Raw genomic sequence first — 27,482 nt, 5'->3', positions numbered from 1 at the left:
AAAAACTCTTTCCATAAAGAACCTTTTGTGATCACACAGTAAAGTAACATATTTGCCCCTTATCAAAGGGGTTTGCAATGTCACATTTGTCTGGAGGGAATCCTTTTAGAAAGCCTGATAATGATTGAAATAGACACTGTGCATCCTCTTGAAAGGTTTATCTATTAGTGGATAAACAATGAGCGCACAAAATTCCCCAGAATGAAATGCGCAAAAAGGTCAAACGGCATAAAGGCTTGATGTTTGATGTAACGGAGCACATGGCTAAACGGTGAGTGGATTTTGCGGTAGGCCGCACGTTTAAAGTTAACGCCGCGCACGGTGTCGGCGTTCCACCACTCACACTCTTGTCAGAAAACCCAGAGGCTTGCAGCCGGTCCTTGTCTGTTTTTCCAGGCATCGAGTCTTGTTTTCAGGCACAACAAACGCTGTATTGGACCTGTTTCCTTTGGCCCGCTTCTCCCTCCCCGAGGCCACATAACCTTCCCATATTAAGCTACACTCTTTGGATACTGTTCCCTCCGAAGGTAGAAGGGCCATAGCGTTCGGCTCCGAGTGTAGCACCGGTCCAGAAACGAGCTTCATTTCCAATTCGTTTCAGTCCTCGGACCCTTGAGTAAATATGAATAGCTTTAAAATATCACGTAATTTGTCAAGCGTGGAGCAACACTGCTGCTCCGAGCCAAAGCTTTTAGACGCCTTCAAAGGCAGAGCGACGAATTGGACACCATTGGACATACATCATATTCACGAACAGGACAAAAGTGTTAAGTGAAAACTTTGAAGCCGGATTCCTTACTCGGTGGGGAATTGAGTTGGACAACAAAATTAATATTGGTAGAAGGAAGGTCGTAGAAAGATGCTTTTGAAGAAGTTATGCCGTAGGGATATCTTGCATATCACTACATTCAGTGGGGAAACTTAATGTTCCTTTGCCAAGATCTTACTCCTAAGTCCTTTTCACTCATAATCGCTCTCATGAATTTCACTTTGATTAATTTACACATTCATCGAGTCTGCACAAGTGTGCTCATATGGGATCATGTAAAAACATTAAGCACTCAGACTGAACTCCTCCTGACTGCACTCCTTTAATGATTGGATAATGGGGCTACATATGTAGGCAAAAGATAATAAGTGGCGATAAATCAGGAGCCGCAAACGTTGAGAGTTTGGGGGGAAAAAAAATGGGTTCAAAGTTATGAAGCGTTCCTTTTAGAATTCATAACATGTGTACAGTTGCCTCGCATTCACAGGTGAAAATAGCAATAGACAGAGTAACGTGATACCCAGCTGGTTGAAGTCAATGTTGGCGATGACACGCCATCGTTTGATGATGGACATTGTTTTCCCAGGTGGGACACGGGGGAGTGGAGTTTATGCTCTGCTACCTGTGGCGTCGGCCTGCTGACCCGCTCCGTGGCGTGCACTCACCGGCCTTCTCGGGACAGCAACAATACCGAGGCGTTGAGGGACCAAGACTGTCCGAACCCAAAGCCCAGCCCCGTCCAAGCCTGCAACCGCTTTGACTGCCCTCCCATGTGGGACACGCGGGACTGGGGACAGGTAAAGGATCTGCCTCGGGAAGTTCATCCGCATAACTGCTTGGCCCAGCACGTATTACTAATGTAACCACCGGAGCCCTCTTGTGTTTTTGCAGTGCTCCCAGAGCTGCGGTGGTGGATTTCAAAGGAGGCGGGTCCTGTGCAAACAGCGCTTGGCAGACGGCAGCATCCTGGAGCTGCCGGACACCTTTTGCCCTTCCAAGAGCCCCGCAAACCAGCAGCCCTGTGCCAAGCCAGAGTGCCCTCCTCAATGGGTGACAACTGGCTGGTCCCAGGTAGGCTTTCGCCAAGGCACCAACCTGCTTTTGAAGATTAAAAATGTTATGCCATAATTACATTACAAAGCTCGCCCCCTTTCCATATCTTATATTATCATTCATTCGACCCAGTGTTCAGTGACTTGTGGAAATGGGATTCAGAGGCTACAGGCAGCCTGCAGAAAACAAGGGGCGGACGGGGGACATTGGACCGTAGACTCTGAAGATTGTTCCCTGATGGCCCGGCCCACTAAAATCCGGCTATGCTCCCTCAGGCTCTGTGAGCGTAAGATACCCTCTGTTTCCCTTTATTTTATTCATTTGTATTTGATTTGTTAGCAGCTAATAAATGACTTCAACATTACCAATGCACATAAAGTACGTATCACTTTTCAACTGTTGATTTCATCCCAGACTCTGTCAAGCCCCATCCTACCATACTGGCCCAGAGAAAGTTGTACATCCAGTGGAGGAAGGGCAAAAAGTTACAGTTGGTAGTGGGAGGCTATGCCTACCTACTCCCTTGGACAACTGTGGTCCTTCGCTGTCCAACCCGCCACTTCCGAAAGGGCCACATTCAATGGCTGAAGGAAGGAAAGCCTTTGTTCGGCCTCCCACGCTTCTCCGTAACATCGCCCGGTTACGTAAAGATTCAGCAGCTTCGTTCCTCCGATGCCGGGGTGTACACATGTGTCGCGGGTCAGGCACAGGAACATTTCGTCCTACACATCATTGGCAGCAAGCACAAGCTCTCTGTTCCTGAGTCGTGGCCCCTCGCAGGTGTTCGTCAAAAGGATGGGCAGTCAGACAGTCAGTCAGCCGGCATAAGATTTCAGGAGCTACCCATCTCTCTCAACCGATATGACAGCATTGTTGAGCATTTGCTAAAACTCAAAGGCTCTCTCCAAAGTGAAAAGGACACTGCTGATAAAATACACTCCAGCGAAAAGAACAAGTCGACCCTGGAGGATGAGGATGGAGCGAGCGCAGAGCAGCTGCTGCTTATTGCCGATACCGAAAGGCTAGATGAGATCATGCCGAGCCTCTCTGCGGGCCTCGCGGGGTTATCGGGAGAACAGCTCATCGCACAGTTGCTCAGTGAGTGGACCGTGACGCGAGGTGAAACCAACGAGTCTACTCTTCATCCCCCGGAAAGTGCGGAATCCTCCACGCAGGGGCCCCTGCTTTACAAGCCAAACGCCAAAGCCCACACGTCCAGGCCAAGAGTCCCGCTGATGATCCAACGCCCCAAAAAGGTTGGAGGGGTACCGTCGTCTGACATGATAGTTCATGTGGGAGTGCCAGTTTTGCTGCAGAAACCCGTTACTTTGGAGCTGAGGTGCGAGGCCCTGGGGAACCCCGAACCATCCCTGAAATGGACAAAGAATGGAAGAGAGTTGCATTACAACAGCAGGTACAGGAACAACACTTTAATGAGATCTTCTGTGACAGACTGCCTGTTTTGGTGCATAAAAACTAGCTGATTCAGGGGCTGCGTTGTCTTTGTGTTGGCAGAGTGAGCTTGTTGTCCACCGGCTCACTCAGGATCCAGTCTCCAATCAAGGTGGATGAGGGTCTGTATACGTGCACCGCCAGGAACCGCCTCGGATCTACATCTCTTTCGTCCTGGTTGCAGATTAAAGGTAAAATCTAAAAAGACAGCATCTTGCTGCAAACATGTTGGGATAATCATTAAGTTGTGTGAATAATGATTGTCAAAACACTGTAGCATATCAAAATTAAATATGATGTAGCAGCTAAATATTATATATAATATAAAGAAATGTACCACTTTTTTTGAGTAAAGATCCTTTGCTTCTGAAAAAGTTGTGGCTCCTGTCAGTCACTTAAGAGCATTGAGCAGTCGGCAGTCAATAACAGTTTAAAAACCCTTACACTTTATATGTTTAAAAGAAGTAGACAGTTATTGTGACGCTTGATTTGTTGACTGGCGTTATGAAGCCTTGAGTTTGACTATTTGGTCGTCGACATCTTGGATTTCTGCAACCAGTGAACGGAAATTACCCCCAATCGCAGTAAGCCCATCATGCCTGCATGGTCCATGTTGATCCGTTGTTTGCCTGACTCAGAAAAGAGCAGCTCACAACTTCAAATAATATTGAACCTTTTGATAACGGGCTCTGTGTTTTTTCTGTGTGAAAGAAAGTGTGAAAATATGAATTATACCTATTTAACTGATTACACAATCCGGTCTGTCAGCGCCCAAAAGGCAAGCCTCTTCAGCTAGGAATATTGTGATATGTAGATGTTTGTAAACCTCCAAACGGAACTGATAAGATTAATGCAGAAATATGTTCAATATGTTAATATTCTGCAATATCAAAGACCACAAAAATGTTGTTGTTTTTTTATTCCAAGGTGGAAGAAACTGTGTCCCCGGTAATGGTACGGGACCAAACGGTCCTATTTGTTCTGATAGGAATAACAGCAGCCAGTCAGTCGAGTCGTGCCGTGGACAAGCCTGCCCCCTCAGGTATCTTGGTACTACTGCATGCTGTTAAACTAGAAACGTTCTGTAAGGGATTCACTGAAATGTTCCGTTATAATGAAGTGCAGTGTTATTTCTGCATGCAGCCAATGCTGCAACATTTCAATGTAAAGTATTTAGATGATCCAAAAATTTCTCAAGACAGAAGAAAATGAGTGAAGAGTACTTCTAGACCCAAATTAGTAATACTTCATTATTAACTACTGTCCCATTTTTGTCTTTGGTGTTGATTAGGTGGCAAATGGATCCTTGGTCTCCGTGCTCAGCCAATTGTGGGACTGGGTCCCAGACCAGGAGGGTCCGCTGCATGAAGGGTCCTGAGGGAAGATCACTAGAGGTGGAGAGCAAGCACTGCCTCAGCACAGGGAGAAGACCGTCTGACAACAGGCAATGCAACCTACTGCCCTGTGCCAGATGGGCCACTACCCACTGGGGAGCAGTGAGTCTAGTTTCAATGACCACCAACTCTGTCAAGGCCGTTTATCTGGTCAAAACACAATCCACCTCCCTGCAAAATAACTTTTTGTGTACTATTTGTAAACTATTTAAAGGGGAGGTCCTGTAATAATCCCTCCTCATCTGCTTGAAACCATATAGTTGTTGTAAGGAAAGTCCCCCTTTTCTGGATAAACTCTTTCCCAAGTGCATAATGATAATTTCCCAGATTAAACGTCTTTTTTTTGCTTGTAAATCCTCTTTTAGTGCCATGGCCAATGCGTGGGACCAGGTTTGGCCAAACAGCAACGACACGTTTACTGCCAGGACACAAATGCCACAAAAGTCCCCTGCAGGATGTGCAGTGGACTCCAGAGGTGAACATTTAATGTCATGCTGCATTTACACAGTTACTCTGTGATGTAGATGTATAATACAAAGCACACTGAGGCCTCATGAGTTGGTGAAAAAGACACTCAAGAAGAGAAAAGTGTCTAAAAAATGTTTGCATACGTAGGCCCAGTTCCCTCAGGAATTGCTCCACAGAGGCCTGTACCCTTCACTGGCATGTAGGACCGTGGACGCAATGCACCGCCACCTGTGGACGCCACGGTTTCCGCTCACGCCAGGTGACTTGTGCGCACCGCCGAACTGGAAAGGCAGCAAGAGAACATCACTGCATGTGGAGGCCTCGGCCTCCCAGCTGGCAACGATGCAATATTTTGTCCTGTGGCAGAGGTGAGAAGGAAAGAAGTTGATTTGTCAAAATGGAGACGATTGTTTTTTTAACTTGGATAAAATCAAAGCTATAAAATTATCCTGCATTCATTCATCTAGTGATGCATATTCAATATGGTATAAATGCAAAAAAACTTTGCACAGTATTAGCTGGATTCTAGAATGATCCATCGCCCTTAATGGGCCCAGCCCATCATGCGCATGGTTTCATGTGCTGAGGTTTGAAAGCATCGTTTTTTTAAATTTCTGCTTGCACCTTAATACCAAACATTTAGTGACAAGTAATTTGTCTTGTGGTTTCACAAAGAATAAAAAACTATCCACACTGACATGCCCTATCAAATCAGCTTACGTGATCCCTGTGAGGACATTTGATGTCTTTTGACATCTGTTAGTGCTTTGAAAAGAACTTGTGAAATTCCACTAACCTCTACTGTATTTGGATAATGGAAGACTAAGAAGTTGCTATATCAAATCCGCTTCATGTAAAACTGCATGGCCAGATATTTGACAGGGTTTCTGCCTCGGGGCAGAGGCTCAAAGTGAGTGTGTGTACTAAACTATTATGACTGTACTCCAGCAGGAGAGTGTCGAGACAGCACGAGGTACTGCGAGAAGGTTCGACAGCTGGAGCTTTGTCCGCTGCCCCAGTTTAAGAGCCGCTGCTGTCATTCCTGCCGAAACACCTGAGGAGGGGAAATGAGACGAGGGCCGTGGACGACCTGCAAGGGTCAACAGAGACTTGAAACCCCTAAGCCTCATACCTTGACCCCCGTTTCGGTCTTCAATGATCAGTCTTGGATGGGGATTCCTGAGTGTGGAGGAATGTTTGCATGGTCATAATGACAGTGGTTGTGATCAAATTCCTTTTGGACGGAGTGACGGGCCTGTTAATTTAAGCTTCAGTTTTACGTCATTAAGGAAATAAAAGTTCTACAGCTTTCCTAAATTTTGCAAACTTAATATGAGTCATATTTCCATTATAAGTGATAGAGATGTGATTATTCAGTGGTCATAAAGAAGAACCTCTACACATTTATATCTGGTATAGTTTTAGTTCTTCTTTTTTTCTTTTAAAGAATGGGACGGCGGTGGTGCACCACCACGTTCTATTGCATCAACATTTCTTGGCTCCTAAAATAGAATGGATATTGTCAGCTTACAATTCACAAATATGAAACTAAAACACTCTTCTTTTTTTTTTTTCAATGATTGACTTCATACCACGGGGTTCTGGGTAGACACCTAAACTCTTTCTAACCACTGGATAGTTGTGTGTTTGTTCTTCATTGTGATGGTCTCCAAAAAGGTGTTGATAAATAGTTTGGATGCTAAATAAGCATATGGAGGTATGGCTGGAAGTGTTTTTTAAACGCAGCATATTGCTGCATATTAATGGGAAATGGCAAACATTGCAAAAAGCCCAGAATTTGATGAATATTTGAATACATTCTATGCAATATACTTGGTTTTGAGCCACGTGGGGAAGTTGACGATGATCTGTATGTTACTTTTGGTTAATTTAGCATGTATCTGCATTTTTGGTAGAATAAAAAGTAGGACATGATCAAGATGTATCTTGCATGGGTTGCACTATGGAGGTGTGTGACAGTAGCAAGTCAATTTTTGAAAAAGAGTTTATTTTGCACTCAACTCATCCAAGTCATTGTTGAGAACATGGCTTGTAGAGTTCCTTCTAATTGTTAAAGTTACAATGTTAAAATCTATTTTGCTTTGTGAGTTGTTGTTTCTTGGAAAGTTATTTTTTTAAATGTCCCTTGAACCACTTTGTGACGTTTGATCATGAGGTGAGTGGACGTGTTTATCCTCCACCCTCCGCCAAATTATATTTTAGCGTTCGTGTGACATCTTAGGACAACAGTTCTTGTGCAACTCTTCTTTCTTGCACAGATTTCAGTGTCAGGGAAATTTAAAACGTATAAATATGAACTCTGTGTTACATTTGGATATTAGTTAAAACAGGAGGGAACTTTTTAAAGATCATCATTAAAGTACTATACTTATTCAGGACAGGCAAGGTTTGCACTTCTGACTTTATGTTTAAAATGAGTTCCACAATACTTCATCATCAAGTGCAACACAGACTTTAATTGATAACTAGGTGTGATTATTTGACTTTGGAAAACAGAATTAACATTACTTTTGCTCTTAAATTATGTAGATATCTGTTTTGTCCTTTCAACTATTTATTTAATGTGTGTTCTTGTGCATAGTTTTGTAAATACAGGGGTGGATTTTAAGTATTCATTTCCCTGCAGGTTGTTTTATGTGCATGCATGGGGGACCATCTGCTGGTAAACTGATGTGTTGCTTTTTATTGTGCCTGATGTATTATTAAATAAAACTGAATACATTCCTTTCATAATCTTTTGTGGTTCTGACTGCAGTGTATTTTATTTTCGCCAATCCATTCATTTCACCTCACATGCGAAACTTGCAGAGCATGTGACACTGAAATGGGAGGTTCTACTCTAAACAGGAAGAACAAGGCGCTCAAGTCGGTTGTGTTATTACACAACAGCTCTGTCACCGAAACCCAATGTTGTCACATTTCTTCGTTCACGGGATACCCTTTAACTTATGAGAGGAAATTCCTACGCATGATTCTAGACTAAAACCCAACCTAGCGCCATAGCCTGATGACTTTCTGAGGATCATTTCAGATTAGTGATGGTGGAAGAGGATGGTTGCAATTCTTGTTTGACAGCTCTCGGGGCTCTGCGAGTTTCCCTCGTTGACCAACTGGAAGGACGGATTGACTCTCTGCTGGAAATCTTAGTAGGTCGTGAACTGTTCACCCGTGATGACCGCGAGGAGGTATTGTGTAAGCTGGGGGCCCGGGCCAGAGTGAGGACGGTGTTGGATATCCTGACCTGTAAAGGCGAGGAAGCAGCTAAGGTTTTCCTCTCAATCAGCCGTCATCAGCAAGAGACACAGACGCACCCCCAGGAAGGAAGCACAGATCAGTCCGTAGGTATGCAATTCATTGTTACATTCATTTAAGATGACAATAATATGAGTCAAACACTTGTTTTAGCATTGCTTTGTTCGTTAACCGTACATGGTGGTGGTGGTGGTGTTCGTTGAGCACAGTTTAATATGATATACAGTTGGCACAAAGCACCAATCGCATGGATCTTGTCATTTCCAGAGTATAACAAAGTCAAACAAAAGCATAAAGATGTCCTCAGCCGTCGGAGTGAGAGCATGCTCTTCTACAACACTCGTCACGGAGAGAAAATCCTTTTTTCTGATCATTATGTCAATCTGTTGCTGGCCGACGGACACCAGGGCTTGGAGAAAAAAAGACATGAGGTGCTGACGTTCGGACAAAAGCGACTATCTTTGCAGCAGAAGTCAGCGGTGAAGCAGAAAATCTCCCCAGCCGAACTCTTTTCAAGTGCGCATGGAAATAGGCCTGTCAAGAAGGTTCTGGTGTCCGGGGTGGCCGGCATTGGGAAAACCATCCTTGTGCAGAAAATGCTGTTTGATTTTGGGAGGAACAAGAGCCATCTTGGATTTGACTTCATCATTCACATGACCTTCAGAGATCTGAATCTGATTGACAAGACTGTAAACTTCCGTGAGCTGGTCTTGCGTAAAAACAGGCACCTCGCTAAGGAATTGGATAACATTTTAGCGAATGACCACAAACTGCTGATCATCTTAGACGGCTTCGATGAGTTCAGACACTACAGGAGCTGCGACGTCGAGACGTTTGTGACGGAGCCAGAGGAAGTGGGAGAGGTGGTGGAGGTCTTCGGGAGTCTGATGCACGGTGAGCTGCTTCCCAACGCCTCTGTCTTGCTCACAAGCCGACCAGCAGCCATCAGCCACATCCCCGTGGGCTGTATCGACCGCTTCGTGCTCATCGCTGGCTTCTCCTTGACTGAAGTTCAAGACTTCTTCTTCCGTTATTTCCAGGACCGCGCCATAGCTGAGAGCACCTTTGCAGTGGTGTCGGCCAATGAGCTAATGCTGACGCTGTGCTACATACCTGCATTCTGCTACATTGTCTGCTGCATCCTTAGAGAGAGCAAAGACCTTTGTGAAGAGAAACCCAAGACCATGACCGACATTTATGTGCAGTACCTGGTGGCCTTGCTTCGCTCTCATACTCAAGCGAGAGCCGAACCCTTCGGCCGGGAGCAAGGAGCAATGGCCGCTCAGCCGCTGTCCGATGTCGTGCTGAAGCTGGGACGGTTGGCCTTCCAAAAGTTGCTGGAGCATCAAACTCTGTTCTACGGCAGCGACGGAGATGTCGCAGCGTTGGGGGGATGCAGCCTCGTTAGCACCTTTCTGGACAAGACAGTCTCACAAGAGCCCGGCTGCACGGAGGAGGTTTACTCCTTCGCGCACCTCACTGTTCAAGAGTTCTTCGCTGCGGTTTATTATGCAGTGACGGATGACCCTTTGCCCGACGTTCTTCAACACGGCGCAGATCTTGCGGAGGGATCCAACAACGGACATTTGGACCTGTTCAACCGCTTCCTTTCTGGAATCCTCTCTGAACGTAACGCTAACCTTCTCTCAAGGCAGGTGGGGCTGTGTTGCCAGAAGGACAAAGTGGACAACTATCGACAGAGGATCATCAGAGAGCTAACAACGGTCTGTGAGAGTGGGGCCCATATCCTAAACCATTTACACTGTCTGTTTGAACAGCAGGACCCCTCTCTGGCCCTCAGCGTGCAGCCAAAGACGTTGCAAGTGAATGTCAGCGACGAAACACTCTCCCAAATGGATTACAATGCCATCAAGTACTTCCTGAACCTTACAAAAGGTGAAATATCTGAGTTGGATCTGACGGGCACAGGAGTAAGCTGTGAGGCGCTTCGAGACATTCAGCCCCTGCTGCTCAGATGTAACAAACTGTGGTGAGTTCTTCATGAATGTAGTTTACACTGTCTCATTCTCTGGCTCAGTTTTCATATTCTCTGGCTCAGTTTTCAATATTTGCAGTTTTGGAGTGACGCCGAGACCGAAAAGTGGCAAGAGGCCGGGTACCTTTTTCAGAACGGCACAAACCGATCTCAGTTGGTTATGTAGTGACATGGACCAGACTCCTCCCCCTCATGCAAATCCCATGTAAATGAGTATCTACCACGACCATAATTGTTTTTTTCTAACTTTATTGAGAAATTAGCACAACACAGCAACTTGAAAGTAGCCCAGCGTCTTAACTAAAGTGGTGTATCTCTTTCATCTTGGCAATTTCCTTCTTTGGCTAAATGGCTAAGAGGCTTTAGAAATGAAGACCAAGGGATTCTGTATTTGCTTATAAAGCCTGAAACAGGTCCTTTGGCCAATGTTTGGATAACCGTCCGCAGGCAGTCTGAGTAATCAACGGGAACAACGTGTTTGTACTTCCCTTCGACTCATGTCACATATGTCGCTCTCTATTGTTTAAGCGTTGCCATGCCACTTTGAATATCGCCATGTTCCGATCATATGAACGGCCTGCCAGTCTGTGGAAGGCATGTTCCGATCATATACGCCTCGTATTTAGCCAAAGAAGGAAATTGCCGAGATAAAAGAGATGCATTACTTTATTTAAGACGCTGTACTTTCAAGTCGCTGTGTTTTGCTAATTTCTCAATAAAGTTAGCATTTCTGAAAAAGAAACCTGCCTCCTGCCACTTTTCGGTCCCGGTGCTTCTGCAATTTTGTGTAGCATATCGCTCTGCACGCATCGGGAAGTAGGCAAATCACCAACACAGCATTGAGGAAAATATAATGCGGGCTGCACCCTAATTCCTCATTTTCATTTTAAAGGCTTGGAGAAAACAACCTTGATATGAACACAGCTCATGTCATTGCGGATGTGCTGCACGTGTCAGAAAGTATAACCCACCTTGGGTAAGATTTCAATTGATTTTGCAAAGAAAATCAATATGTATTATCATATAATTATTACTTGACAATAACTATAATATAATAATATCCAGACATGTTTCACACTTCTCCTTTTAGTCTTGGATGGTCAGACATCGGCGATGATGAACTACTGGCTATTTCTAGTGCCATAGGGGTAAAAAGAAAACTACAAGAGCTGTGGTAAGGAACTTATTCTGGGGAAGTGTCTTTCCGGAATTGTGTGTTTTTTTTTTAACTTAAAAGCTGACAAGGGTGAAATCATAAAGAAAAACGTCTCTCCAGTTCTGTATAATAGCTGTACATTAAAACAAGAAGACACATATATATATATATATATATATATATATATATATATAATTAATTGGCTCCATTGTGTAGCCTTTAAACGATGCTGACTAGACACCAAGCATTACATCCACCGAAATAGTGCAGACGCCTTATTCTGACAAAGGACAAGCTGTTGCATTGAGGAAATGCCCGATTGTCGGCACCATCAACTGTAATCGATATAATCAATTATTTTCTTACAGGGGATAATAATGCTAAATATGATTTCTGATTTGGAGTCATATTTGCTTGAGTATTTATTCATGTCTCAAACATTTAATGCATGATTTAGGACATTTTACTCAAAGCTACATCCCTTCACAGGATGGAGGGAAACCGAGTTAGTTACAAAGGACTGCTGTCACTCAGTGACTTGACCCCAAACCCTCTGAAAACAATTGTGTAAGTCACATTGTCTTATTCATATGTGATTCTCAAACATACTTCCACAATATCCATATTTTTATGCTTTTTGTATTCCCTCTTCATACAGAGCCATATGGAATGACTTGACTGACACAGATCCATACTTTTTTTGCCCCCAAGAAAGCATAACTGTTAGTTTTACAGAAGATGGTATGTGGACGGCGTGGGGAGAATGGGTCTACAAACGGTGCGAGGTCAGCAGCAATGAGAAGTTACTGATGGTACTCCGCAAAGTGTGCAACATATCAGTCCGCTGCTTAGAGGTCCAGTGGGCAAAGACTTTCTACCAGCAACTATCACAGCTCATCAGGCAAAGGATTGAGTGCTGTACTGAGGACGACATGAGCAGGAAGCTCAAAAAGTTTGAACAGATGTTGAATCACTAACAGTCAAATGACTTCTGATCCTTTGGGTTATAAGCTAGTACATAAATAATCATATTCTAAAAAAAATTGATGGCTCAATAAGAAGGACGAGAAAGAAAAAGGATTATGGCCAGTACGGGGATCGAACCCGCGACCTTGGCGTTATTAGCACCACGCTCTAACCAACTGAGCTAACCGGCCACGTGAGGCAAGCCGTCGACTATATATATATTTATACTCTCGTTAGATAATAACTAAAAATAACTGTATTCATTAGACACTATTTCTGTGCTATATATACTACCATATATTATTTTGTGTTTACTTTAAATAAGTATTAATTTTTATTTATATTCGAGTAAATTCCTTTCGCTTCCGTCCTAATGCATGTAATGTCTTGACTTTATTTAAGTGAGTGAGTTTAAGTGAGCCTGTGACTTGTGCACAATTTGCAATAAAATGTGGAAACTTGCATTCAAACAATTGCATTCAAGGCTTATGTTTCACCTTATTTTGGAGTCATTTACCGGAAGTTGTTCAAACTGCCTAACCTGATTCTGCTCTGACGAATATATCATGCGACACCCCGATGGACGCAGTGAGTTCATTTCGCTCCTATGACGTTGCCAGCGAGCTAACTTAACTCCTTGTTTTTGTTTGTGTGTGTCTGCATCGCGTCGAACGGGACGGTTTCCTCGTCTCAAAGAAGGTGAGTTGATTGTCGGCCGAATTCAATTCTACGTTAGGGGTTTGCTTATAATTAATATACACTGGTCGTGAGCGTTTTTTTAAATGGTCAGTGCCCGCGAACTCGCACACAACCGCAACAACTGCTTGCTAAGGTTAAGGGTCAATAGCTAACGAACAATTGGCTAGCTGCGCAGACCCAAACGTTAGTTAGGATTAGCCAAATGCGAATTTCACGACGCATCCCCAACTAGCAACGCATCGTATAATGATTATGCTATTCAAGGTCCATCTTCCCCAAAATAGCTATAATCCTTCCACTAACAGACTTCCCCGTGGAAGTAACCTCGCACGTAAACGCACCGTGAACGTCGCTCACCGGGTGCCATCGTGTTGTTACAGTCTCTCACCCCCCGCAGGATGATCGACACGGAGCGGGAGGCCGGCGAGGCGGCGCTCCGCAGCAAGAACAAGGAGATCGAGAAGAAGAAGAGGTCCCGTGTTAAGCAGCTGCTGGGTGACGTGAGGAGGCAAGTGGACTTCTGGTTCGGAGACGTCAACCTCCACAAGGACCGTTTCATGAAGAGACTCATCGAGGAGTCCGATGATGGATGTAAGGGCACGTCAATACCGCGCTGCATCAACATCAGCCACGCCACGCTGGATTTTGACTTAAACATTGAAGCAAATGTGTCATTTATTTTCAGATGTTGATTTGTCCGTATTGGCGAGCTTCAACCGAATGAAGAAGTTGACGTGTGACACCAAGCTGATTGCAAGAGCGCTGAAAAATTCATCTGTAGTCGAGGTACGACGCAGACAATCTTTTCCCATTAATGTTTTGATATTTTGAGTGGTTGTGCTTCCAGCTAACGTCCCATGAGCCTAACCGTTTTGTTTCAGGTTAACCTGGAAGGCGATAAAGTTAGGCGTCAGCTGCCGATCGGAGACGTGCCAAATGATGTTGACGGCCGCACCGTCTATGTGGTAAAACATGTTTTTTTAAATGATATTTCCCTGCTGTCATTAACAATACTCTTGGATGATAAAACAATACCTTTCTGTCCTTTTTGTTCCTAAAGGAACTGTTGCCCAAGGATGTGACGCACAGCTGGATAGAGAAAGTCTTCACAAAATGCGGGAATGTGGTTTATGTTAGCATCCCCAGATACAAGACCTCGGGGGACCCCAAAGGTTTTGCCTTCATAGAGTTTGAGAAGGGGGAACATGCACAGAAAGCCATAGAGGTGATGACTTCAATGAAATGTTATTACTTAGTTTGCCTTTTTTGGCCGGAGCAAAACCCTCATGGACAATATTGACGTTTGAAAACAGATGCTGAACAACCCCCCTGAAGATGCTCCCAGGAAGCCAGGGATTTTCCCCAAGATGCAACGTGGGAAGCCCCTTCCCCAACCCGCCGACAATCCACCACCAGGTACGATAATATAGTAAAAGTAACTTCAGTAATTCTCTCTAGCTTCCAGAAACTGGAAATCCCATTAGAAATGTGATTCATGCAAAATACCAGGGGGGGGAAAAAAAGTTTTGATACACTTTGTTGTAGAGATTCCCGTGACTTCACGTTCCTGTGCGACAGGTGAAGAAGAGGAGAAGAAAAAACGAAAGCGAAAGAAAAAGAAAGAAGGTGCCGCGTCACAGACTCTTGCTGAAGAACCCAAAGAGCGGGATAAGGAAGCCGAACCGTCGGCGCCAAAGAGGAGGCGGTCGGCGGCGGGAGATTCTGAATCGGATGTCGCTGCCGCTCATAAGACGCCCAACAAACCGTCGGAGAAAAAAAGACGACGGTCCCAGACAGCGGAGGGATCCGGAAGTGACGTGCCGTCCAAAATGAGGAGGACGAGTGAAAGTAAAGCTGGAGAGAAGGACAACGATTTAACTAAGCCTAGTGAGTCATTATAGTATCTGGACAAATTGAGATGAAACGCAAGTAATGATATAAATCTTTCCCTTTTCCCCCTTCGCTCTGTTTACTTCCTCCCAAATAGATGACGCGTGATGAGTGAAACTGCAATGTAACCATGAGTTAGTTGAAATCCCAACCATGTTATTCCCCCCTTTTTTTTAGGTACACGCAATAAAAATGACACGGAGGGAGGCGTTGAGGAAGGGAAAGAAAACGGAGAAGATTCAGCTGTTAAAGCGAAGAGGAAGAGAAAGAAGAAACACAAGGAAAAGTTGAAAATAGGGGAAGAAGTCATCCCCCTTCGAGTTCTATCCAAGTACGGTCCCACCTACATTCGTCACGCGTCAACAATATGATCAATATGTGAAAAACCCAGGGGACGCTGACGATTGACTCTGTTCCTCTTTTGGCTGCGTTAGGAAAGAGTGGCTCAAGTTGAAGGATGAGTACCTGGCCTTGCAGAAGAGCAGCATGACGTCCTTGAAGAAGTGCATCTCTAAGATTGATCACAAGGAGCGCAAGAGGCTAAGGGAGACGGGAAAGGATCCTCAACATGGTAAGAACGACTTTTGTCCCCAATTGTCGCAGTAGTTCCAGTTATTCAGATACGTTATTTGGTATCGACACCACATTTGACATCAACATTTTGTCTTCTAGCTGAGAAGAGTAAGAAAAGTGAGGCGGGGCCTAACGACGGCCCTCAGTTCACCAGCGGCGTCATCGTGAAGATCACAGGCGACAAGCCTCTGCCAGGGAGGACGTTCATCAAGGTACGATGTGACCTGCCGCCCTCTCGTCAGGCCCGCTGGCAGTCACCCACGCCGTCGATGTCCAGATGATCACATCATAAGAAATGACAAACTGCACTTTCTAAATCTCAAGTCATTGCCTTTTTTTGCTTTAATAACAGTTTCACATTCCCAAACAACAATTTCCCACAACAACAAGTTTCTGATGTGCAGGTTTTACGTGATGTTACAAAAGTATGATGTGAAATTGAGGAAGGCGCTTTGCCTCTCTTCTGGATTTAAAGCAAAAAATGTAATCAGGTTTTTGTAAATTAATAGTTTGGAAATAGAAAAGCGTGTCAGGTCCTCCATGTGATGTAAAGTTAGCAACACGGGTTTATTTGTTTATGCACAAAGCGATTCAGTGTCAGCATAGATCTGTCAGGTTACTAACAAACGTTCTTGATTTGGGATTTCAATGTAGGAAGCTCTGTCCAAATTGGCCCCAGTAGCTTACGTAGACACCTTGGAAGGAGACACTGAGGGTCACATCCGCTTTAACAGCCCGGAGGACGCTAAAGCCGCCAGCGACGCCAGAGGAGAGCTTCAGAAAGCGCACAACTGGAAGGTGGAGATCCTGGCAGGTATGCATACCCCCCCTGTCCTTTGTTCACGGTAGAACTTATTGTGCACGTCTCTCAGGGCGCTTTCTCATTATTCTGCGCTACTATGAGTGCTCTCGCCCACGGGACGCCCAGGCATTTAACAAAATGAGACGTCCTGGCCTTTGGGTCCGAGTGATGTCGGTTAAAATGTGAGTCATCATCTGTCCGCCGCTTTGTTATAACGGTTTTCATTGCTCATATCAATCCCATGTTTTCAATTAACAAAGAGGCATGATGAGTTAAGAATATTTAGAGATGCCTTCATGTATAAAGCAAAACAAATGTTCCCATGAAAAGTATGTAGAAATAAAGGGAGACACACACACAGTAATATTGAGATCATAATGTCATAATTTGAGCCACCAGGTTTCTTATTAATTGTTGATTTGTATTTTGATTTAAATCGCCGGTAACATTGTGTTGATAAGTCTACTTTAAATTACTTTTAAAGGTGACCACGAACAGAGGTACTGGCAGAAGATCCTAGTGGACCGCCAAGTCAAGCTCAATCGTCCGAGGGAAAAGAAGAGGGGTACCGAGAAGGTGAGATCATGCTTTAGATGTTTAAACCGAAATATACATGTATGTTACTGTGCACAGCATTATACTACGGATCATTCCTTTTTGATTTCCTAAATGTTTACAGTAAGTCTGCAGAAGTTTGACTAGTTCAATTAATGTGGCATTTATGTGATTGACTTTTATTATGCACGGTATTGACAGCTCGTCCTGAATCCTCTTTTGGATACGTATTAATACCTGGAATAACGCTCTCCGTCACCTACCACAGTCAAAGCGCTGCTGCCGACCTGTTTAACGTTTGCCATCTCATTTTTCTTTTCTTTTATCACCTCAGCTCATAGCCAAAGCAGAAAAAATCATCCTCGCCCGGGCCAAGGAGGCCTATAAGCACATCCGTTTCCAAGAAGACTGACCGCTGCTGGCACACATTTAACTATACGGATTTTACGTAATGTGATTTGTGAAGAGGACAGTTGATGTTAATGTGTACCTGAGGAACTAGTTAAAAATGTCCCTTTTTCTTCCTTCGTTCGCACTGGAGCTGCTACGCATAGAGACAGTTGGGCAACTTTTTTTTTTTTGTATTGATTACTTTTTTTAAATAGAAAGATTATGTCTTTTGCTATGTATGTGAATGGTTTTACCGTTAAGAGGTGTCCAGGTCATGGCATTTCCTTTTCAGGATATTTGCCTATTTGTTTTTTTAATAAAAATATCATTTTTTTTTTATCATTACAGCAGTCATTGTTTGGTATTGATGACATGGGTGCACTTGCTATATAGTTTGAGTTTAAAATGAATAATAAGCATTGACCGTGTGCTCACTCCAAACGATTGTTGTTGTTCATCATAGATGAAAAGTTCAACTGATCCCACCAGATTCATTTATTTATACGCTATTCAGTAATTGCTGTGAAAGACCGCATGGCGCTGTGTAACTTGTTTCCCAACCGCGATATATAAAATGCTGTCAAATAAGTAGATTACATAACACTCAAAATGAGTTGTGCTTAAGAGTATCAGTGAGCCGCTTAATGGTATAAAAATAGCTGCCGTTACATAATCTCAGTTGCGTTAATGGCTTTTTATTCAGAGGCTACCTGATGTGGTGGGTCGCCGGCCCACATCTCATCGGGCCGGCTCTCCACAACCGCTCAGCTTTGGCTAGAAGTCATGTAGCTGATCATTTGGTGGCACTCATTGGGCCCCCCACCGATTCCGCCGTCGGCCAAAGTCCCTCCTCCGTCGAAAGAGCTGGTCCAGCACGTCCTGGACCCGCGTGTGCCTGGGGGGTTGGGGTCCGAGGAGGCGCGCGCTCTGTTCTCGGCAGGACACTGAGTCGCCTTGGTGGCGGACGGCGTCAGAGTTGTGGCGCGGCGCTCGGCGGGCTCGGGTGGGCCCGGTGGAAAGGTGGGTCTCTCGGGCCAGTTGGGGTCTTTACGGACGGAGGAGAGCGGTGACATCTTCCAATGTTTGTAATCCTCCTTCATGGTTGTCCCCCACAAGCGATGCCTGTCTCCCTCTCTGGCTTTCCTCGATGCCCGAACCAGGTTGGCGCCTGTGTACGTGTGTTCCGGACGGTCTGCGGGTGGACTCGTGTTTTGGGCTCGGCCTGTCCCCTGGAGGTAGTTTTCAGGGAACCAGTTGTTGACCTCTGGACATAATGCCCCGTTTCCATCAAAAATGTCTTTGTCCACTTCCCCTGCCGCCTCTGGTTTGGAAGACGGGGCGGGATGAGAGAGCAGACCTTTGGTGTTGTGCACAGGCTTCACCCTCACGGTGCTCTGCACTGGGTGGCTGACGTAGTCAGATCTGTAGCAGGTGACCCTTTCAAAAGGTGGGACCGGCTTCGAGTTGGCTCCACCTTGAACCGAATTTTTCTGAGAGCGACTTTTGGAGGGATCGTCGGTGAGAACTAATCCCAGTTCCACTTGGAAGCTGTTGGCTTGCTTGAACGGGAGGCACTTTTGCACTTTCCACACTGGGAAATCCCCTGAAAATAAGCGACAGCGAGAGTGAACCTGGGGGGGGGGGGGGTGCATGTATGTCTGTGGTTCAATAGAACAGGTACCGATGCTGAACACTGCTTACTTTGGTACACTGTTGTGTAGTCCTCCCTGGATGTCTTCTGGTTTGCTTCAAAGTACATCTGTGCGATGCTGCCGCTGCCTCTCCGGTGGCCTTTGGGAGTCGCCGATGGTGGTGGAGGTGGTTTGATCCATTTGTGGGTCTGGTAGATTGACCTGAAACACATGGTAATTTGGCTGTTTTTAATTTTTTTTAATTTTTTTATACATGTTTAGTTTTAATTGAGAAAATGTAGTTTCAATCTGACGTGTCCAGACAAAAACGTAAGATAATACCTCATAGTGGTCATGTTGTCACTTGTCCTTTTCAGTTGAGGATTAGTCACTCTGTGAGACAAAATGATGAGATATGTCTTAATTGTTACGGATATTGTCAAAAAACACTGCGATTGTTTGTCTTCCCTGATTTAGCACTTACCTGCCCACAAAGATAATCAAACTTTAGTTAATTTAATGTTTAAATCAGCTCCCAGCCCTGCAGGGGTAACACCTGACCACACAGTATGAATCCACCTTCTCAACAAAACTCCTCACTCACAGATCAGACACCTTCCATTTAAAAGAAAACGACATTTTGAAAAAAAAACAAGCTGGTGTCCAACTATATTTTGCGTCTTCCTCACCACAGCTTAACCTCAATTCCGACCGATCCGCTCACCTCACAGGGGGCCCGCGTGGCGTGTCGCTGCGTCCTTTTCCCGCCTCGCAGTAGTTTTGGCGCGTCTCTCGTCACGCGCTGCGCTGTTTGCCGTCCTGGCTGGAGCCGCAGTGTGTTTCGCGCCGCTGCCGCGGCCGCGACGTATGAATTATTGACCGGAGGATCACGCGTGTGCGTGTGCGTGTGCAGCGGCCGAGCGCTTCTAAAAATAAACACCAGTGGATTATTGTGATGCAGGCCGGTTGTCAAGGGGAGGACTGCGAGGGAAGGTTCCAAATAGCCCTGAAGTTGTTGCACAAAGTGGAAGAGATATACATTTTTTTAATATACCGAGGAGTTTGGCACCCTCATGAGATGATGTTGCGTTTGACTGGATTTTTATTCCGAGCTCTTTTTTTTTTTTTTGCTGAACATGCAAAGTGCGGTCGTGCGTTCTGCAACGTGACCTTGTCGCAGGAAGCCATCTGTCACTTTGTGTTGGTCCCAAAAAAAAAGGAAAAGAGGAACGGTTGTAAAGAAGGCTCGCAAATGAGAGAAGGGGGGATGTTGACCTCGTGAACTGCTGAACTTGCACGCATGGGGATTTCTCCTCGTACAAATGTTAAATTATGGATTATGGAACCTACAACATCAAGGGCGTTTCTGTATTTGTCCAGTAGGTGGCGTCCGAATCTCAGCTCCTGGTCCACATTTTGTTATAACTCCTATATATATATTTTTTTCCTGGCAAAAAAAGGCACAATACACAGATCTTTTACTGAACATGACATAATGACATGACATGACATAATGACATGACATGACATGAGTTAAACCATGTATGAGTTACAACAATGCTTTTTTATTTGGCCTAGAACAGCACAAACCAAAACATAGATAAAACCGATGTGACAGCAAACATCAAATAGTAATACATACACACAGGTGCTGCCAGTGATTGTGACTGATTCGCCCTGTGCTCAGGTGGAGCAGAGCCAGCGAGGGTCACATCAACCAAGCAGTCTTTCACCTGAGAATAATCAGGTAGAATAATCAGAGTCACCTGTGGCCATTTGCTGTCTCGTGGAATTCTCCCTGTATGAAGAATCGTGACAAATAGGGTCTGATTTTCTGAGGGTTGTGCAACAACACAATACTGCCTCGCTGTCCCTGCAAACAAATGAAATGAAATTGCTTTAGGATGGTTTATGTTAATTTGCCTCTGACAAGGTGCAAAAAAAATAAATGCAATTTTTATTTTACTTAGTTCTGAATTGCGTGCCAGAGAGATGCTGATTTTATTATATCATCTTAAAACCTGATGGATTAGATAGGACTTGAAATATTGGAATGTAGAACATCTGAGAGCTAAAGTATTAATCCAGCCATAAACTACAAAAAAGACGAAAACTGCACTGATAAGTAAAACCCACATTGAAAACAGTTCTTTGAAGTAAAGAACTATTTTCACAGAAATGAAAAGGCAAAAGGGCTGTGAAGAGAAACTTCAAAATAACAAGTTAGGAGCATGGGGAGGTTTCTGGATAATGAAGTCCTTATTTTAAATTCGGGACTGCATATGAAGAACGACTTATTGATTATGACTCAAGACAGCATGCTGTGTGTGGATAGATGCATATATGGCTGTTCATTAAATATAGCTCAAACTAGCAGGGCACGTTGAATTGAATTGTCAGCCTTCTGGCACAGAGGGGACTATTTCTATTGAGGCTTCTGTAAACTGAGTAAATATATATTAGATTGTTATCATTGTGCCATTCATATAAAGAGTTGAGTTATGAATGTGGAGCATGGTGAATAAAGTGCAGAAACATTTAAACCAATTCCTCGCAGACCATCTGAGGTGCACGTTTAGCCCCATTCCACAGTCTTTGCGAGTAATACTTCAGTCTGGATGGATATTTACTGCCATCTGATCAGAATTCACGGCATCAACCAGGACAGAAGGTTTACAGACTGCGGGTTCGCTTAACGCCCGCATCCCTGGTTGCCCACTGCGGGCTCTGTGGCTCTCTTCCTTCTGCGTGGTGTCTACTGAACACACGCAATCAATAAGATGTGATATTTGCACCCTTCAGTGAGCGCCTCTCCAACCAGAGACCCAGGAAGAGAGCTTGCCGTGCGTTTTTACGCAGCGCCACGGCCAAAAGCGATAAAAACAACGTCCCCGTACATTGACCGCAGAGATTTTAACCCTTCAATGTTAGACAGCATCATCATTCCATGACTGACTTATTGTGTGTAAGTATTTGCTGCCCTACCAAAAAAAAAATACAAAAAGTAATCGCGTCATTTTTACACAGCGTTCTGTTCGATAACTGGAGACCGAAATGCAGTAAACGGAGAGCGCAAAAGGAGCGTGTCAATAAATTATGCTAATCAGCCAGCGCACATTGGAGGCGTGTTGTTGCCGTAATGAGGGGGAGCATGGCTGCACGGCGGTGGAAAAGCTCTTGGTAGAGTGGTAACGCCGTCTCCACTACATGCGCACTGCCCTCGCCCCCCCCCCGTCTCCCTCAGCCGTCTACTTGATTGTGCATTGTAGCAATTTCCCGTGCAGCGGACTACTGTGCAGCGAGCCGGCTCGGCGCAACAAGTTTGCAGGAACCGTCGGTGCAGGTGGACTTGTCTCGGCTTGAGTGCTGCTCATCCATCCGCCGCTGCGACCCCCGCCCCCCCCAACGGAGTCACTCCGCGTGAACGTCGCAAGCAGACAGCCAGCAAAGCCAGCCAGGCAGGCGGGCACACTTTCACACGCGCAAAAAAAACCCCGCTGTACCAAAACATTCGTGACTCCGCGCCAAATGCAGCTTGCGCCCGACGAGCGCGCGTGAGTTCGTACTTCAAATGGAGATCGCGGAGGCAAGAGGAGCATCCAAGTGCGTGGAGAAGATGGAGAAAGAAGTGGCGCCCCAGAAGCGACAACGGTGCCGCGCGACTGCCGCGCTGAACATAATCTCGTCGTTGTGCTCCGTGGCGTCCATCGCCTTTTGCATTCTTCTGAGCATTAACGCAGCTGACGTTAAGAACCGGGTCGTGGACTTGCAGAGCGGGAATGACGGGCAAAGCCTCGTCCGCGCTCCTGGCTACTCCGTGGATGATTTAAATTCATTGATCGACCGAAGAGTGGACGAGCTGTTCTCCCAGGTAAACGTTGGGGTCTCGCACTTGCGCTTGTTGATTGTTTGTGCATTTTTTTTTTGCATGCCCATAAAGTGACAACGTTCCAGAAAACCTCAGCTGGTATAATTTAATCTAAAGCATCGTGGTCGAATGAATGAAAATGAATGTTCTTTTGACATTTTCAGCGCTCCTATGAGAATTTTGTCAAGATCCGGACTGCGCGACAAACGTCCCCTGAATGCAGCTGCCCTCCAGGTAAACAACTCCCACCTCCCCAAAACCCGTCCGCGTCCTGCTCGTTGCTTTCCTGCTGCTGTGCTGCATATGAAGCATGTTTTTCGGACTCACTCCAGAGTTTTGAGGGGTTTTGAATGGGAGCTTTCCGAACAGGTCTTTAGTTTACTTCATGACGGCCTGCAGAGTGTTGATGGTTTGGGGGGATATTGGGGGGGCGTGAAGACAGCAGACAGCTGACGGTCCCTCACACTTAGCAGAAAGAAATGCATTTAACAGGCAGTCTATACATAGAAGTGCTGAGAGGTTGTTTGACTGGTGTTGTCTGCTCACGGGTCCTTTCGGGGGTGTTGAAGTTCACGTTTGCCGCCAGTAGATGGAAACGTTACTTTCTTCAGTCGGGGCTCGCGTTCTGATCATTTTTTAGGATGGAGTCGAGCTTCTTATTCTTCAGGGTCTCTCAAGGATGTTGGATCGGGGAGGCTGCGCAATTCGGGCTGTGGCGTCCCGCTTTCTCTCCTGATATTTAAACCTTTCCATTGCGTGTATGCTGTGCGTCATCGAGTGACGTCACACCGCTGCTCCTCAATACACGTTGACCGTGAGAATGAGGAAAAATAAACGTTGTGAATGAAATTACCCTGCAGGTGTTTTCTGCCATCTCCATAGGCTAGAATGCATTGTGTAAAGTAAAGGGCAGTCAGAAATGTCAACAAATCCATAAATAAAGTTCAGTTCCATCAGTTATATTAAGTCTTGAATATCAATTAATTGTTAATTAAATGTTTTTTCAATTTGTTGCTGGTCAATTAACTACAATATGGAACCATGGAAATCCGGCATTTGTCGGATAACCTGAATAATTTAGTGTTTCTTTATGGATTTATTAACATCCTAAATAAACCCATTGGATGAAATATGCAGGGCTCAAAATGGGAATTTTTACCTGATTACAAGCTGACATCTTGGAGAAACGGTTTACTTTTAGAAATATAAGTATATGAGAATTTCATTAGAATTCCGCCAGATGTATACTTGAAGCGTTTGCTCATTAGTATTTTAATTTTTATATGAAATATTCCAACTCCTCAAAAATATCTCCATAGTCACTGACAAGCATCAGATGTAAGAATACCAAAAGTTTTCAGAATCCCCAGACCCTCTTAATCTGGACGAAATGAGTCTCTCTAATCAGAATATAAAGTATCATATTACCTTTTTTGTGAATGAAAATTCAGTAGCAGAGCATTGTGCTTGTGTTGGGAAGGCTGCTGTTTTTTTTACAACTTGTCAAAGTCCAATGCGGAGGGATCTGGCCGTATCACAACTTCAGTAAACTCCAGCTGGGAATGTAATGCAGAGTGTGAACATGCTGTATGTGACCCCTCTAGAGAGGTCATGGTTGTGACATTGTTCAGAGGAGCTCTCGTGGACTTTTGGATGGACAATCCAGGTGTTGGAAAGAATTCGTCCTTGAGGATTGGAGTGTCCTTGGGGCAGGATGCTGAATCTGTACTGAAGCCGGAGATCGCTCTGTCGTTGACCTTCACCTCTGACCTCTCTGTCGGGGGGATGGGACAAAAAGATTATCCAACAGATTCATTGCAGTAATGCCTTAAAAGGATCTTAACATCTATCAAAATCGGACCTCGTTGAAAGAAGAAACAGGGCTGGTGAAAGTATTAATCCGCAAATCTGAAATCCACATTTTTTAAAACTTTTTTCAAGTGGTTTATCAATTGCGACACGTACTGGAAGTATTGACCATAATGAGGCTCTCACAATCATGCTGCTCTCTGTTCTCAATCCATATTGTATGTCTGCTATTTATTCTCTCCCACCACACAACTGAACAGGGCGGAAATATAACCATGAACACATTACACGTCGAATGAAGCGTGGCGTCCCCAGAAGCCGAGGCGGCACCGAGTTCCGTCGAATGAAGCTGGCACTCTCGGATGTGATTACATTTATTTTTTTCATGTCCAGTTTTTTTAATTATTTATAACTCTGGTCACATAACAGTACATCAAGCGCATACTTTTAAACAGTCTGTGTCTTTTAATATTGCAATGTTGTATTACACATGCAGTTTACTTCGTTAATGCGGAGTAAGCCCCTTTTAGCCCAAACTCTTTTATTTGAATGCTGAATGGATTCACTCAAAAGTTATCCTCCCTTCTATCTACGAGACAGCCCGTGGCTCAGATGGGGCTTCTTTTTTTTCTGAGGAGGACTGTAATGTGCTTTTCACAGCCTTTACTTTATTGCTGTCAAAGAAGATGGAGTGGTTTGCAAAGACAGAGCAATGGTCCGTATAGCTTCAGGATGTTTTATCGGTTGCTTCTGAATCTCAGGATGTTTGCACCATCTTAATGAGACAAAGCCCTTTGTGAATTTAAAGCATGCTGTATTTGTTCCTGATTAGTGAAGGTGGAGCTTAATTTTTGTGGTCCTTTTTCATGCTAACAGTGCCAGGTACTGCTGCCATTGGCCATTCGGGTGTTAGCTTGTGAGTGGTCACTCACTCACACTGTGCTATAGCTGTGATTGGTTCAAGCGAAAGGGACCAAGTATCCTGGCTATACATCTCAAACTCCCCTCCTCTATAGCCCCCCCCCCCCCCCCCCCCCCCCCTCCAAGCAATATTTGTCTGGTTTGGTTTGTCAGGTTGAGATTAGATTCACTTCGGGTGGCACATTTACACACAGCCCTCAGAATTCTCCCACCTAATCACTTCTTTTCAACCCGTTGTGTCAACGCTGGCCTCCACTTCCCCCCCCTTTCCGGCGGACAAAGTGTGCAATCCCAGTGGCCTGATACAGTTACAGTTGTGCCAATCCCCCCCCCCCCAAAATAGCCTCAACTCAGTGGGCAACTGGTAATTAATCAGTGACAGCTTTTTAAATTTCGCCCTCTGTGTGGTTTGGTGCTGGGAGGTGCCCTAATGGCCGTGTAATTACTGAGTGCTAGGTAAAGCTAAGCAGACATCCAGGTAGCTACTGCGGCCAGCTGCTTTTGCTTATGTGACTCTGGTTAAGCTGCCTTTCGTGAGGCCTGGAGAGACGAACGCTGCGGCCTGGGAAGCGTTGCCCGGAGGCAACGGCGAATGGGCAATTAGGATTTTGATTGCGGTTATATTGCTTAAAATGGTATCTACATGTAAATCATGAGCTTAATGCTCTCCAGCCGGTGAATAATGAGTCATTCAGCTCTGGTTTTTGAAGCAGTCCCAATATATTAGCATGATGGGATTTATCACTATTGAATCATCAGATGCATTTTCTCGAATGTTCAATTCTCAAAGGTTTATTATAGAGTGCACGCTGCTGGAAGTAGCACAGATGGTCTCTTTATACGTTTTTTGACACAGCGTGTTTTTAATGGAAGATGATGAGGCATGCCAGTTGAAAGCACTGGTAATGAGTTTGATTGTGGGTTTTGAAAGGGTGGCACACTTTCTTTTTTCCCCCCCTTTCACTGTGCATTAACCTGCGGCGATGCTGTGAGTGGACGGCGCTTTTCTATGAGCTGGGATGGATGGATGGACAACAGCACTCCGCTGGGAGTTTGACAACCTCGGGCCGGGAGTGGAACAGAATCAAATGCTCGTACCGAGTGGTTCCTCTCATGTGTCATTGAATATTTCCTGGCGGTGATCCTCCCATCGGCATTTGTGTGGAATAATGTAACTTAGGAGGCTTGGAGATCCTGTCTTGGCTTCGTCTACGGTTAGGACTTATTAAATGAATGGGTTTCCATCACCACGACATAACGGCACACCCCACAAATGAATAAAATAGTTGTCTCCTGTTTTTATTTGACATGCGTTTGCTCCAAAAATAGGCTGCGTTCGTCAGGGAATGAATATTTTTTTCCCCCCTTCGGTTTGATTGCAGATTTTGCATCCTCAAAGCAGTTGGCCGACGAGATCCAAACGGAGTTGGAGCAAAAATGACTCTAGTGCGGTTTAGTTTTTTGTCAATGGATGTTTGAGTGTCCGCACCTTTTCTTGTTAAGGTTCATTTTATGCTGAGGGTAATACAATATCACCCTCCCTTCCAGCACCCTGTAACCTGCAGTGCAAAGGGGGAACCCACTGCTGTCAGTTGCCCTTTCTCTCAGTATCCGGTGCTTCTCTGTCAGAGCTGGGTGGCAAAATCCAACACAAAAGAGGGCTCACAAACTCTCCGCCTCATCTGCTGGGTGTCCTCTGACACTGGACTCAAAGTTGTACTGAAGTCTCCTTTTGTGATGGCTTAAGTTCACCCTCCCTGAGCCCACACGCTAACCCCCCCCCCCTTCCCAATATTCAAAGAGACAAACAGACAAGG

At 45.0% G+C, this 27,482-nt stretch overlaps 4 protein-coding genes, 1 long non-coding RNA gene and 1 other non-coding gene across 12 annotated transcripts in view; 4 read left to right on the top strand and 2 right to left on the bottom strand.

Moving 5' to 3' along the window:
- The window catches only part of LOC120822230 (ADAMTS-like protein 1), a 72,198-nt gene extending 64,308 nt beyond the window's left edge, over positions 1-7,890 (top strand). For 2 of the 3 annotated variants that reach the window (XM_040181727.2, XM_040181729.2), the window contains 10 exons: positions 1,356-1,566; positions 1,661-1,840; positions 1,955-2,108; positions 2,237-3,236; positions 3,338-3,465; positions 4,202-4,316; positions 4,566-4,770; positions 5,034-5,143; positions 5,284-5,504; positions 6,085-7,890. In XM_040181727.2, coding sequence (XP_040037661.2) covers positions 1,356-1,566; positions 1,661-1,840; positions 1,955-2,108; positions 2,237-3,236; positions 3,338-3,465; positions 4,202-4,316; positions 4,566-4,770; positions 5,034-5,143; positions 5,284-5,504; positions 6,085-6,194 — 2,434 coding nt within the window. In that variant the 3' untranslated portion in view covers positions 6,195-7,890. The remainder of the gene's footprint in view (positions 1-1,355; positions 1,567-1,660; positions 1,841-1,954; positions 2,109-2,236; positions 3,237-3,337; positions 3,466-4,201; positions 4,317-4,565; positions 4,771-5,033; positions 5,144-5,283; positions 5,505-6,084) is intronic. The other variant, XM_040181728.2, reaches the window with a different exon arrangement.
- A 108-nt stretch (positions 7,891-7,998) lies between these two features.
- Positions 7,999-13,002, top strand: LOC120822231 (NACHT, LRR and PYD domains-containing protein 3). 2 transcript variants are annotated; one of them, XM_040181733.2, is made up of 6 exons: positions 7,999-8,495; positions 8,677-10,399; positions 11,298-11,381; positions 11,496-11,579; positions 12,051-12,128; positions 12,220-13,002. In XM_040181733.2, exons 2-6 carry the CDS (start codon positions 8,733-8,735, stop codon positions 12,536-12,538), a joined length of 2,232 nt encoding a protein of 743 aa, XP_040037667.2. In that variant the 5' UTR covers positions 7,999-8,495; positions 8,677-8,732; the 3' UTR covers positions 12,539-13,002. The 2 variants fall into 2 exon arrangements, with proteins under 2 accessions (XP_040037667.2, XP_040037665.2); XM_040181731.2 differs by having other exon boundaries at positions 8,035-8,499.
- trnai-aau (transfer RNA isoleucine (anticodon AAU)) lies at positions 12,645-12,718 on the bottom strand. Its single transcript has one exon. It is a non-coding gene; the product is annotated as a tRNA-Ile (tRNA).
- On the top strand, positions 12,999-17,772 carry larp7 (La ribonucleoprotein 7, transcriptional regulator). 4 transcript variants are annotated; one of them, XM_078106363.1, is made up of 13 exons: positions 12,999-13,226; positions 13,624-13,817; positions 13,912-14,012; positions 14,108-14,191; positions 14,287-14,451; positions 14,540-14,642; positions 14,805-15,113; positions 15,294-15,447; positions 15,551-15,687; positions 15,789-15,901; positions 16,344-16,503; positions 16,976-17,067; positions 17,381-17,772. In XM_078106363.1, exons 2-13 carry the CDS (start codon positions 13,625-13,627, stop codon positions 17,456-17,458), a joined length of 1,689 nt encoding a protein of 562 aa, XP_077962489.1. In that variant the 5' UTR covers positions 12,999-13,226; position 13,624; the 3' UTR covers positions 17,459-17,772. The 4 variants fall into 4 exon arrangements, with proteins under 4 accessions (XP_077962489.1, XP_040037668.2, XP_040037670.2 ...); XM_040181734.2 differs by having other exon boundaries at positions 13,032-13,226; positions 14,772-15,113; XM_040181736.2 differs by having other exon boundaries at positions 13,079-13,226; positions 13,607-13,817.
- A 342-nt stretch (positions 17,773-18,114) lies between these two features.
- On the bottom strand, positions 18,115-20,182 carry LOC120822234 (uncharacterized). Its single transcript, XM_040181737.2, has 4 exons — positions 19,792-20,182; positions 19,410-19,460; positions 19,138-19,289; positions 18,115-19,039 (listed from the first exon to the last, which is right to left on the bottom strand). The coding sequence occupies exons 2-4, from the start codon at positions 19,421-19,423 to the stop codon at positions 18,201-18,203; spliced, it is 1,005 nt and encodes a 334-aa protein (XP_040037671.2). The 5' UTR covers positions 19,424-19,460; positions 19,792-20,182; the 3' UTR covers positions 18,115-18,200.
- A 2,028-nt stretch (positions 20,183-22,210) lies between these two features.
- The window catches only part of LOC144410317 (uncharacterized), a 62,561-nt gene continuing 57,289 nt past the window's right edge, over positions 22,211-27,482 (top strand). Inside the window, exons 1-2 of the long non-coding RNA XR_013468285.1 lie at positions 22,211-22,938; positions 23,100-23,169. This is a non-coding gene — a long non-coding RNA (uncharacterized LOC144410317). The remainder of the gene's footprint in view (positions 22,939-23,099; positions 23,170-27,482) is intronic.

The sequence above is a fragment of the Gasterosteus aculeatus genome, chromosome 7 (genome assembly GCF_964276395.1).
Source record: "Gasterosteus aculeatus chromosome 7, fGasAcu3.hap1.1, whole genome shotgun sequence".
Classification (NCBI taxonomy): Eukaryota; Metazoa; Chordata; class Actinopteri; order Perciformes; family Gasterosteidae; genus Gasterosteus; species Gasterosteus aculeatus.
This window is presented reverse-complemented; position numbering and strand designations above follow the sequence as displayed.

Coding starts and splice junctions, on each gene's coding strand:
- larp7 (XM_040181734.2), top strand. CDS start 13,625: ATGATCGACACGGAGCGGGAGGCCGGCGAGGCGGCGCTCCGCAGCAAG. Junction 14,013..14,107: donor AAAATTCATCTGTAGTCGAG/GTACGACGCAGA, acceptor GTTTTGTTTCAG/GTTAACCTGGAAGGCGATAA. Junction 15,448..15,550: donor CCCCTTCGAGTTCTATCCAA/GTACGGTCCCAC, acceptor TGGCTGCGTTAG/GAAAGAGTGGCTCAAGTTGA.
- LOC120822234 (XM_040181737.2), bottom strand. Junction 19,040..19,137: donor CTACACAACAGTGTACCAAA/GTAAGCAGTGTT, acceptor GCTTATTTTCAG/GGGATTTCCCAGTGTGGAAA.
- LOC120822231 (XM_040181731.2), top strand. CDS start 8,196: ATGGTGGAAGAGGATGGTTGCAATTCTTGTTTGACAGCTCTCGGGGCT. Junction 11,382..11,495: donor GAAAGTATAACCCACCTTGG/GTAAGATTTCAA, acceptor TTCTCCTTTTAG/TCTTGGATGGTCAGACATCG. Junction 12,129..12,219: donor AACCCTCTGAAAACAATTGT/GTAAGTCACATT, acceptor CTCTTCATACAG/AGCCATATGGAATGACTTGA.